At 36.7% G+C, this 13,206-nt stretch overlaps 1 protein-coding gene across 1 annotated transcript; it reads right to left on the reverse strand.

The window, feature by feature from the left end:
• Positions 1 to 8,286: 8,286 nt before the first annotated feature.
• On the reverse strand, positions 8,287 to 11,876 carry LOC140158838 (uncharacterized). Its single transcript, XM_072182081.1, has 3 exons — positions 10,917 to 11,876; positions 10,138 to 10,288; positions 8,287 to 9,242 (listed from the first exon to the last, which is right to left on the reverse strand). The coding sequence occupies exons 1-3, from the start codon at positions 11,796 to 11,798 to the stop codon at positions 9,022 to 9,024; spliced, it is 1,254 nt and encodes a 417-aa protein (XP_072038182.1). The 5' UTR covers positions 11,799 to 11,876; the 3' UTR covers positions 8,287 to 9,021.
• Positions 11,877 to 13,206: the final 1,330 nt, after the last annotated feature.

A 13,206-nucleotide genomic window follows, 5' to 3' on the forward strand; every position in this document is an offset into this window, starting at 1 on the left:
ACAACAACAAAAATTCCCCAAAAGTGTCTCCTTTTGACATGACACGTCACAATTGAGAAAGAAAAGTGGAGGAAAAATATATTTAAGAGTAAATTTACATAATCATGCTCACCTTGAGCAAATTTTGAGGTTGGCTACGCCACCGTTTGGTAATTATAAGAAACGCTGATCTCAAAAAATATTAATTATTTTAAAGCACTTTATACAAGATAAACACAAATCTTTTATAGATATCATGTATTTTGAGAGATGATCTAGAGCACAGATAATGTATACCAGATGAATCATGAATCTCATAAAATAATTTATTGTTGTTATATGAATTATTTTATTTTGTATCGTATTTTTACGCACCTAAAATTTAATTAAGGTTCTTCATTTAAACTTACAACCTTTAAAAATGAATATTTAAGACAAAAAAAAAATCATGATTATATCTATGATAGTGGCATCAAATTTTCATTATGGACAAATATTAACAATACGCCGCACACAAGTTGGTTTCTTTTAAAACGCTGTATTAACATGGTAATGTATATTATAAGCACGGATTTTTAATCTCACTGCACGAACGTGCCAGGACAGACGTTATAGCCCCTGCAGTTGGCAATATTTTCAATTCAATACAATATGTCGTAGAAATATCATCTTAAATGTAATCAATTATGAACAAAACCATGCTAAAAGGGCATTTTGAAAACAATGGTAAACAGAATATGATTCAAACTTCTTTTATTTTGACATTGCAGTTGCATACATTTGATATAATATTGAAGTAAGATATTGACAGGAATAGATCCTATTATATAACGTCTATGAGAAAAGTTCATTTTTCAAAAGCCGTGTTAAAAATATATAGCCTACAGATTCAAACTGCTGTTGACATTGCAGACATTTGATATTTGTTATTTACATGAAGAGCTCATACTCTTTTTAACATTACAGACATTTAGATACAGATATTTACACATACAAGTCCTTTGATAATCTATCCCATCATATTTCTTGGAATTTTTCATCCTTTAATCCAAAGTGTTAGATTTTATACAAAATAGGTATTTATGAACAATTTTACAGTATTATTTACAGGAGTAATTTAACTTTGAACAATAGGCTTTGATAATATTATTGACATTACCTATGCCCATTTGCGATACTCTTTCAAGTCACTTTTTCATTTTATCATAACGGCTTAGATATTGAAACAGCGCCTGTGCGCACATGCAGGTCCTTTGATCTCTAGTACTCCTTTCTTCATAGAAGTTGTCTTAGCCTCATTGTTAATCTGACCTCTGGGATGTTTTCTAATAATACCAAAACTAAGACATCCATATCATCATCAGGGAGCCTCATCTGAGCCATCTGCATCTCATGGTAACACCACTCACTTTCTACAAAGCTTGGAGATAAAACAATTGTTTTACGACTTTGCTGAATGCAATCACTGATATTGTCTATTATTGAGTGTCCTGGCATAAAGTCCCTGCTCTTGATACACAGTTGCATTGGTTCTGCATATCATTTTCCAAGTTGGGTTCCCGGTTGGGTTGTAGGTCATTCAAAGGTCATTGTCATCTATACAGATACTTAAGTTATGGATACGCTCTAACAAATTCATCCTCTATTATTGATATCATGTTGAAGCTCAAATCCAAATATTCAAGTACAGGTATATTGAAGACGAGAATATGCAAATGCAAACAACCTGATATATCAAGTTCTAAAAGTTTTGAGCAATTACTAAGACTTAGGGAAGCTGGAAATCTATTATGTAATCAATTTAGTATTCCCCCTTCTTGCAAATTAGGAAATAAAGTACAGAGTGGTGTAGGGGTGTCCAGTTTGTAAGCTACAAATATAAGTAATTGCAGTGTATGTTTAGCTTCAAATATGGCACCCTTAATATCCATCCAATTCCATATAAGGTTTTAAGGTTTTGAAGAGAGCCTATCTATTTTATAGAGTCAATGCAGTAAATGTTCTTGAATTCTAAATTTAAATAAGTTAGTGAAGCAGACACAGCATCAACTACACCAAATGAAATGTCCGCAGAGATGCTATTAGAACCTAGAGCTAGATGTTGAAGAGTTGCAGACTTCCTGAATACTTCCAAAGCGTTTGAATTGAAGCAGGGATAGCACTAGGTTTTCAAACAAGGGGTCAAAAATTTGAAATTTTGAGAAATTATGGATCCAAAACAATAGAAATAAAGGTTTTAAATGACCCGTTAGCAACCACTAAATGATAATTTTGTGCGCCAAATGCTACTGGCCTGGTTTGAAGGTACATTGGTTAGGTACTAGCAGTTGATGCTGCTATATGCAAGGTCTAATACCAGTAGATTTGGAAGCCATATAAAGGTGCAATCTATTTTAATTAATTAAATTGATTTGATTAATCTTGATAAGTCTATAAAAATCCCTTCTGGCATGGTAATCAGCTCGTTTTGGTCCAAGCCCAAATGTGAAAGAGAAGACAGTCCTCTGAATACTGTAGAAGATAAGTGAGATAAGAGTTTCAGCAGTTCTGTTAAAAAGGAACACTCCGGCAATCACAACATTATAGAAAAACAATTATCAAGGACAAATCAAGTGGTTTTATTTAAAACAAACTCATATTGACCATAAAAACGAATAAAAACAGTCGGCTCTCAACAGGCGATATTCAAAATTCCCGCGCCGAAATTGCCTGTGGCAATGACGTCATGGTTATTTGTGCTCAATTGTCGTCAGCCTTCATTGTGTTACTGGGACGTCATTGCCATAGACAATTTCGGTGCCCGGGAAATTTGAATATCGCGTGTTGAGATCCGGCCGTTTTTATGGTCAGTATAAGTTTGTAACCACGTGATTCGTGCTTGATAATTATTTTTTTAACATAAGGCAAAATGTTGTGATTGCCGGAGTGTTCCTTTAACTTTGCAATGGTGCACATGTTATAATTCGCAAATAGTTGTGCCTCAAATCCAGTGCCTGAGTGAGATTCTGATCCAATACTGGGATATCAATGAGACTTCTGTTACTGCAATCTAAGACGACTAAATCATATGTGACCGTACACCACGAATGAGCCGTAAATGTCCTAAATTGTATTCTAAGTTACATAAATGTGCATGAAGGTCGTATTATATGTACCTCAAGTTAGTGCTATATATACATGTATCTCATTTTGACAGCGTTAATCAAACACCTTTTAAACCAATCAATAATCTTATTGTTGAAGAGAATAATAAGCGTCTACCTATCTCTATAGAATTCTTAAATATCTCTAGTCTTTGTTTGCTTTGGCTAAATCCTGTTCAAGTGGTGGGTTACAAAGCTTGGTATGTATAACCAACAATTAAAAATGAGATGACATTCCTGAGCCTCGTTGTCTTTGGGATTATTTGAAATGATCGCCAATTATGACTGTTTGATATTTATTACCAGCAATGTGGGAAAAGAGACACATGTAGAACCGAAAAAGGTATACCATTTTGCTGAAGAAGCAAAGTTCAACAAACCATAACCCCGCTTCTGGAAAATGTGAAAATACTGTATGTATAGCAAAATGCCGACGGACATACGAGAAGATGTGTGTGCAAGGTGCCATGCTAACTAGTAAATGCATATAGTAATAAGTATCAACTTCAATTTAAAACAGTCATTGTTTGCTTGAAAGAGTGTCAATACAAATAAAGATGTACTTTGCTTTCAATACTTTAAATATGATAGGAGCTATATTTTGTTTAGTTAACAAAGTTTCAAAATCATCACAATCACTGATATCAACAATGAAATATGACCCCCCTACTTTCAAGCACTTTGTCTGTGATACTGATAGGGCTGTGTTTGGTCAGAAGTATAATCTATATAATCTATAGATCTTTATACATCTGATGATCTGTGTAACATTTCATATTGACTTTTACGTTCTAAAACAATTAACATAACAAAATAGTTTTAGAAATATGAAGAGCTTTGTTTCAAAACCCCTTACATCCACTTTTGGCTGAAATGAGTTCTTGACATGACATTATAGTGTGGGTAAAAATACACATTTTGGTGGTTGTTTGACCTTCATACCACCTTCCCTTCCGGAAATATCGTATATTTCCCGTTTGGGAAATCTTAGGGAATTTCCGGAAATCTGAACTTAAAATGAATATAGAATTGTTTTGTTTTAATTTTTTGAGGTATAATAGTAGCCTGGAATGTTCTTTACCTATTAAAACCAAAAGGAACTATGTTTGAAAAAATCATTTTAATTAACAAAAGGTGTAGCTTCGGAAATACCCAAAAAATGCCATTTCCCCGAATTTAATTAAAAATTCACAATTAAAAAAGTAAATGAGATATTTCAATTTTTCTTTTTGATTTTGAAAGCATTAGTCAAGTTACATAAAGTAGTGCAAACAAATGGGCTCAAATTTGATTGCAAAGGTGGTTTCTAGAAAAGGGGTAATTTTATTTTGTTGCAAAACCCCTTACATCCACAAAAGGTGCAATATAAAATAAATAATAAAATAAATAGGAAGGCTTGAAAATTATACCAAACCTATTCTTTTAGTTTCTGTTCATCAACACTTTATCCAAACCCAAATTGGATCAAATCGAACAAGTAATACTTGCACAATTAAAAAAAGCTGTTTTTCTCAAAAAGACAAAAGTGGATGTAAGGGGTTTTGCAACAAAGCTCTTCATAATAGATTTTTCTATTTTCAAGCAGTTTAATTTTCTTAGGTCATTAGGTCATTGTGCCAGTGTGTCAAATGATAAAAATGCAAAAACCAAATCAATCCATCAGCTCATATTGACTGACATACATTATTGGTAGTATATCACAGTTTCACAATATTTCAATTCAACAAAATATGTCACAGAAAAAATATCATCTTTAAATGTAATTATGTACAAAACCATGCTATTAAGTACATTTTCAAGAATCATGGTAAACACAATATGATTCAAACTCCTTTTGATATTACAGCATATGATTTGATATTGAATCACGATATTTACATGAACATGTCATACATAATAGTGCATGTCTAGAATCTGTGGTCCCATGATCTATTATTAAAACTAGCATTTTCATCAATTTATCGTTGTTAAGGTGACAAAAACATATGCTACAGTCCTGACCAACATAGATTGTACATTCTGCAGATGTAAACCTGGGGGTGGGTGGTCCCTATACAGGTAAAATCTTACGTGTTTTGTTTTGCAGATTTGGGGGTTTTGATGTATTAGGGTCAATTGCAAATCCCCTCCAAAGAAAATCATGACCAAAGAACTAGTTTAAAGGTCTGTCTTTCCGCAGAACATGTTTTCCCATCACCTAAAAGTGCATAGTAAACACAATATGAACCTATTCAAAACCAAATGGCAGACATATGGTTTGATAAATTGATATAAGATATACACACGTTCTTTGATCATGTGTCTAAGCATATTGCCTAAGATCTACTATCCTCTGATCCAAGGTGCATTTATGAACACATTTACAGTACCGGTATTATTTACAGTTATTCATATCATCATCAGGCCAAGAAGCCTCATCTGGGCCCTCTGCATCTCATGGTAACACACCTCACTCTCTATAAAGCTTGGAGATACAGCCATGATGGGTGTACGACTCTGCGGCATTTCAAATCATCATCATGGTCAGGTTCTCGGGGTCTTGGGTGATATTTTCTGTATATTGGGAATTGTACTTGATATGCCTTGCAACGATAATGAATCAGAAAAGAAACTATCATCAGATAGAAATGATGAATTACTAACACCAATCTAAGAGCTATTTTTGGTATGCAGTCTAACTTAATCATGTTAATTGAAGTAATACTGACTCCTTTTAAAGATTCTGGAATAGCACAATCATACTGCCCTGATGGGATTAACCATGGCTTTATCTAACAACTGCTTTTGAAGGAAAAGGGTACTAGACTTAGCTGTGGTCTAAGACCACGAACACAGCCGTGTTGTGACCCCTTAATGACCTTTGACCCTAAATTATATGAATACCCCATAGACATTGGCTAATGTCAATGTATGTGTGCACGTGGCATCACTTTGCCATGTTATTTGTGGCAGAAGGGGCATTTTGAAGTTTTTTTGTCTCAGACCGGAAGTGACACCTTAATGACCTTTTACCCCAAATAAAAAAAATACCACTTATACACTGAGTAACATCAATTCATGTGTGAATGTACCGTCTCTGTTCTAAATTTTTCTTGGCTGATAAAGTTTTTTGAAGTTATTTCGTTTTATACCGGAAGTGACCCTTAATGACCTTTGACCCCAAATCTGTGTACACCCCATTGACACTGGGTAATAACAATGCATGTGTGCAAGTGGCATCACTGTCCTACGTAGTTTGTGGGAGAAGATGTATTTTAAAGGTATTTCGTTTTATACCGGAAATTACCCCTTAATGACCGTAGACCCCAAATAAAAAAATACCATATATACATTGGGTAGACATAATTCATGTGTGAACATACCATCACTCTCCTATATTTTTCTTAGCTAATAGAAATGTTTTCAGGTATTTCGTTTTATACCGGAAGTGACCCCTTAATGACCTTTGACCCCAAATATGTGTACACCCCATAGACACTGGGTAATAACAATGCATGTGTGCAAGTGGCGTCTCTGTCCTACATAATTTGTGGAAGAAGATGCATTTTAAAGGTATTTCTTTTTATACCGGAAGTGACCCCTTAATGAGCTTTGACCCCAAATAAAAAAAATACCACATATACATTGGGTGACTGCAGATCATATGTGAACATACCGTTACTGTCCCATGTTTTACTGAGCTAATAAAAATTTTTGAAGGTTTTTCGTTTTATACCGGAAGCGACCCCTTAATGACCTTTGACCCCAAATCTGTGTACACCTTATAGACACTGGGTAATTACAATGCATGTGTGCAAGTGGCGTCTCTGTCCTACGTAATTTGTAGGAGAAGGTGCATTTTGAGCTGAAATCACGTTTTTGACCCCTGTGACCCCTGCGTGACCTTTGACCCAACAAGTTTCATGTGACATGTAGGGGCACGGTCAATGATCATTGTGATTAAGTTAGGTCAAAATCGATGTAAGCATGTGAGTGCTAGAGCAAATGTAATGGTTGACAGAAGAAAGAAGAAAGAAGAAAGAAAGAAACTAGACTTAGCTGTGGTCTAAGACCACGAACACAGCCGTGTGGTGACCCCTTAATCACCTTTGACCCCAAAATATATGAAAACCCCATAGACATTGGCTAATGTCAATGCACGTGTCCACGTGGCATCACTTTGCTATGCTTTTTGTGGCAGAAGGGCATTTTGAAGGTATATCGTTTTATACCGGAAGTGACCCTTACTGACCATTGACCCCAAATGTGTGTACACCATATAGACACTGTGTTATAACAATGCATGTGTGCAAGTGGCGTCACTGTCCTACGTAATTTGTGGAAGAAGAAGCATTTTAAAGGTATTTCGTTTTATACCGGAAGTGACCCCTTAATGACCTTTAACCCCAAATATAATAATACCACATATAAACTGGGTAACCACAATTCATGTGTGAACATATCGTTACTGTCCTATGTTTTTCTTAGCAAATAAAAATTTTTGAAGGTTTTTCGTTTTATACCGGAAGTGACCCCTTAATGACCTTTGACCCCAAATCTGTGTACACCCCATAGACACTGGGTAATGACAATGCATGTGTGCAAGTGGCGTCACTGTCCTACAGAATCTGTGGAAGAAGATGCATTTTAAAGGTATTTTGTTTTATACCGGAAGTGACCCCTTAATGAGCTTTGACCCCAAATTAAAAAAATACCACATATACATTGGGTGACTGCAGATCATATGTGAACATACCGTTACTGTGCTATGTTTTACTTAGCTAATAAAATTTTGTGAAGGTTTTTCGTTTTATACCGGAAGTGACCCCTTAATGACCTTTGACCCCAAATCTGTGTACACAACATAGACATTGGATAATTACAATGCATGTGTGCAAGTGGCGTCACTGTCCTACGTAATTTGTAGGAGAAGATGCATTTTGAGTTGAAATCACGTTTTTGACCCCTGTGACCCTGCGTGACCTTTGACCCCACAAGTTTCATGTGACATGTAGGGGCACGGTCAATGATCATTGTGACCAAGTTAGGTCAAAATCGATGTAAGCATGTGAGTGCTAGAGCAAATGAAAAGGTTGACAGAAGAAAGAAAGAAAGAAAGAAAGAAAGAAAGAACCTGTAAGAAAAAAGACACAGCCGTGACTAACGTCACGGCTGTGTAATAATGGCATCACTAGGATACTCGCCAAATTATTCAACACCCATCTTTAGGTCTTTTTCAAGAGCCTGCTTTACCTTTCGCTGTTTATTTAAAACCATAAACGCAGAGTTATCTTCCATAAATCAAAATTCAATTTTGTCTATTTTGGCGATGCAAAATCAGAAGAAGCGAGGTCTTGGAGGTGCTGGCCGAGTATCCGTATAAATCATCATTGGCAAACGTTGCCGCCAAGTGAACTAGCAGTGATATCATAACGTCCTTAAAACAGTCACAAACTATTCATATTAATTCATATTAAAGGAGGATTTCGTGATCCTAGCATCCTCTTTTTACGACATTTTTTAGTAGATATCCACGAAAAAAACTTATTACCAAAATTTGAGTTGTTTCCGATTTTGCGTTTGCGAGTTATGTATGATTACGTGTATTACACTGCTCCATAGGCCACTGTTGAAATTTCGTTCTGGTATACCAGAACGAAATTCAAATTTGACGATATTTTGCTAAACGAATTAATCTGCAAGAAATTTTTGGTACATAAACGTACCCAGAGGTTTTCAGTAGCATAAAAATCTCAACTTTTTTGAAAAAAAGTGGGGGGTGAGGCTATGGATCACGAAATGCCCGTTTAATATGTAACAATAAATTTTATTTCAGTATTATCACAGACTGATCAGTTATTAGACCAGAATGAAAGCAAATGATACGGTGAAAATATGTTCCTCCTTTCACCAAAGTGCACTAAGCAGTTGTGAGACTATCTGAAACGCGGTACTCATTGTTTCCTTGTTGTTTTGTGTTTTGATGACTGGTTGAACTGGGGAATCGACGTCGAATGTCACAGCTTGGCTCACACCTGAACGAACTAATGCGCTCATTGCTTTGTTCTTCTTCTATCTGAAGAATTGTCGCTTCTGAGCGTTTTTGCACACTTTCAGGAAGATTCGTAGTTTCATTATCTCCTGCAGGAAAGAAAAACAACACAGCTTTTAGTAATATTATTGATCACTTATATATGCTTAGTGTAGGTAAATAAAGTGATGTGGTGCAATGAGTTGTATTGAACATTAATGAAAATAACTTATTGCTGACTGTATTGTGTTTTATATAGCAGGGGATTCGCAAGGTTGACCAAGGGTTCGACACCTGTGTTGGAGCAGGGAGTCGCGAGCTCAAAGCGTGAGTTTGTCGAGGCCATCGAGACCCCATGGATATGGTAAGATAAGGTGCGACATACGAGTGACACAATAATTTTGATATGTGGTCGCGCAAGTAAGCTGACTTTCGTGTTTCTAAAGAGGTTCAAACCCATGGTTGTTTGTTAGGTGTCTTACGCTACAAATCCATTGAAGAGATTATCATATTTTTCCAACGGGATAATAGCCATATCTGGCTAAATAATTGTGTCCAGCATGACAATTTACCAACTGTCAACATTTTACAACAAAATATGCTAACTAAGGTCGCTTTCTGGAAAGCTGAACTGAACATGACCATCTGATTCCAAATCTGGGTCACATAATGCCCTACTAGCTGTATGAAAAACATGTAATCTCAGGGACCGATGAAATGTTTAATTTATAGGAAATAAGGCTGTCAAGAAGAATTATTGGGAAACTTAAATATAAAAGGATTTGTTACGTAATTATGGTAATTAGGATACCTTGGTTTGTCTCTCTTGGGTATTAGTAACTGCTGATCTAATCATCGTATGGTTTACTATACTGGCTTTCTGCATCTGGATGTCTTCTAGAATTTCTGCATTGTTGTAATGTCATCCAGCCTCATATTTGCTGCTGATACCACTGGATTGTCTATTGCAAGCCTAAGATAACTGTTACATAATTCTGCACCTACCTTCATGTGTTTTAATCCAACCAGTATTGATATTGACAACTGCTGGAGTGTTGAACATCAGGTTATTATTGCCATTAACAGATGGTGTGCCACTTATGTCATCCTTCATCCCAGAACTCGCAAGGCTTGCAGCTGCTCGTAAAGGTTCGTACTGGAAAAAGTTGGAAGATGAAATATATTTTCACATTGATTTGTTTCAATTTGTGAGTTAATGGATTAACTAAATTTTCATTCAAAACCTTATTCCATATTTTAAGCAAATATGGGAATTAAAAGTTTGGTATACTGGTGCTTTAAAGATATATATTATTTATTATTTTGGGACATTATTTCAGTATCGTAATGATGCGTGCCTTATCCCTAACCGTACCCATGTTGTTGTTTATTTGCTATCGGAAGTTAAAGAAACGAAAAAGAAGAAAAGATGAAAAAAGAAGTCCCCTGGCACCCCCGGGATTCGCACCTCCGACCCCTAGCATGCCAAGCACAAGATCACCGGCCTGTACCCACGGCGGTTTCGCTGACCCGGCCAGCCATTCCCTGAGTATTATGACTTAAGCTGATTGCTCATCGCATCCATGCATGCACAGTGATTTTCATAGTGAGTTTTAGTGAGATTCAGTTCGGTTAGGGTTAGGGTTAAGGAGGCCTAAATCTAGGAAAAACATGTTACTTAAGGTACATACACTTGAATTTTTGGTACGCTGTTTGCTTAACAAATATGATTTTAGGCACATTTCAGTGTCGTATAATCATGATAATGAGACCTACATTCCTACCTGGCGATATTCATTCAGTGTTACTTCTCTATGTCTGCACATAAATTGCTTGGTTGGTTCTGAAAACGTTTCCTGATTTTCATGAGCTTCGTCCAGGATATGGAGTGGTTTATCTTCAGCACATTGGTGTGGAGGACCAAATGGGCAAGCTGCGCCGCAATGGAATCGTATCGCTTGGAACTGCTGCTTTCGAAGATCAACAACCAACTGCCAGAGGTGTCGTAAAAGGTTGAAAGGATTGGTGCCACAATATGCTTTAACAGAAACCTCTATCAGATTTTGTGCTGGATGATGTGTGTAAAGTCGTAGCCAATAGTAGAACCTGCCGACAGGTGCTTCGAGGTAAAACTCTCCCCCTTCTCTGAATAGGTACTGTTGTTGATCGGTTTCACACTGTAGGTCAGATTGGGCTTGGCAACGGGCAAGCAATCGGGAGAACAAGGCATCTGGTAAGAAGTTGCCGAAATCAAAATAGAATTTCTGAATGCCTTCGTCCTCAGGAACTTCAGGTGAACCGTGAGGAAGCATTGTCGGAACTATGTATGTTGTGTCTTCTTCATCTTCGATGGCATCATCCTCGGGTAGATCAGAACCAGAACACTTACAAATAAGCCCTATGTGCTCAAGTATTGACAGTACATTCTTTACAAAATCGCCATCATTTTGAAACAAATGCTTTGCTAATGAGATATGAAGCAGACCTCTTTGAGAAAGCATTCGCCAGAGAGACCTCATTTGACCTTGCGCCGATTCATCTGGTACAGAGATAAGTGACTCTGTAGCTTTTACAAGAAACTGTTTGTCTAGCAGAATAAACTGAGAAAGGAACGGATCGTTGGGGGCATAGAATATTTCGCCGATGTTGTTGAAATGTTCCAACATTCCTTTGAAGTCATCACTTTCTTCATTGACCCTTGTCCATGGTGTCTCTACTAACAGACCTGACAAAGACCCTTCCGATTGGGCTTAAACTTAGTAGGTCTACAAAGCATCTTTGATATGAAAAAAACATAAAAGTCATCTGAGGTCAAAGCTCAAATGTCAAAATGTACCCATTTGCGCCTAAACTTGGTGCAAATCGGAAACATGACGAAAGTCAACCTGAGGTCAACCGAGTTCAACAGTCAAATAAGGTCAAAATGTTAAAATTTGCCGGATTGGGCCTAAACTTTGTGCAAATCATCTTTGACGTGATGGAAACATAAAACAAATCAACCAGAGGTCAAAGATTAAATGAGGTCAAATGTTAAAATTTTCGCAATTGGGTCTTAAAATTGTCCTTGAAGAGAGAAACGTGAAAAAAAGTCAACTTCATGTCATTCAAGGTCAAAGATCAGATAGGTTCAAATGTTAACGTTTGCCCAATTGGACTTAAATTTGGTGGGTACAAGAAATAAAAACATATTGTGAGGTCATCCAAGGTTACAAGTTGAAATTCGCTCGATTGGGCTTAAACTTGGTGCAATTCATCCTTGATATGATGGAAACATGACAATCGACCTTATGTCATCCGAGGTCAAAGGTCAAATGTTTTAATTGGTCCGATTGGGCCTAAACTTAGTGCAAATCGTCCTTGATGCGAGGTAAACATGTAAAATGTCAGCCTGAGGTCATCCGAATGTCAACAGTCAAATTAGATCAAAGGTCAAATGTTAAAATTTCCCCCCAATTTGGCCCAAATTTGGTGTAAATCATCCGTGATATACGGGGAACATAAAAAAGTCAACCTGTAGTCATCCGAGGTCAAAGGTCAAATGTTAAAATTTACCCGATTTGACCTTAACTTTGTTCAAATCATTCTTGATGAGGAAACATGAAAAAAGTCAACCTGAGGTCATCCGAGGTTAACAGTCAAATAAGGTCAAATGTTAAAATTTGTCTGATTGGCTTAAATAGGAGCAAATCACCTTTGGTACGAGGGGAATGAATGTTCAAAAGGTCAATCTGAGGTAATCGGTGTCGCCGTTTACATTGCCCTGTTGAGAAGTAGCGTACCCAGGTTTTCGGACCGGGTGGGGTGGGGTGGGGGTTGTTGGCACAACTTGTAAATGGTTGGGGGATTTAAAAAAAAAATCAACTCGCTTCTACAATCATTCAATTCCGTTACGTCAACAGGCAGTAAGGGAAGGGTTACATCTGAAAGTTGACGTATTTGGACTACATCTACCGGTATTTCTTCACCCTGCATTGCAGTGCACATAATTAAATGAGTATTTCGTGATCCTAGCATCCTCTTTTTATGACATTTATCACTAGATATCCACGAAAAAGGGTTATTCCCAAAATTTCA

This window comes from Amphiura filiformis, chromosome 8, assembly GCF_039555335.1.
Source record: "Amphiura filiformis chromosome 8, Afil_fr2py, whole genome shotgun sequence".
In the NCBI taxonomy this organism is placed as follows: Eukaryota; Metazoa; Echinodermata; class Ophiuroidea; order Amphilepidida; family Amphiuridae; genus Amphiura; species Amphiura filiformis.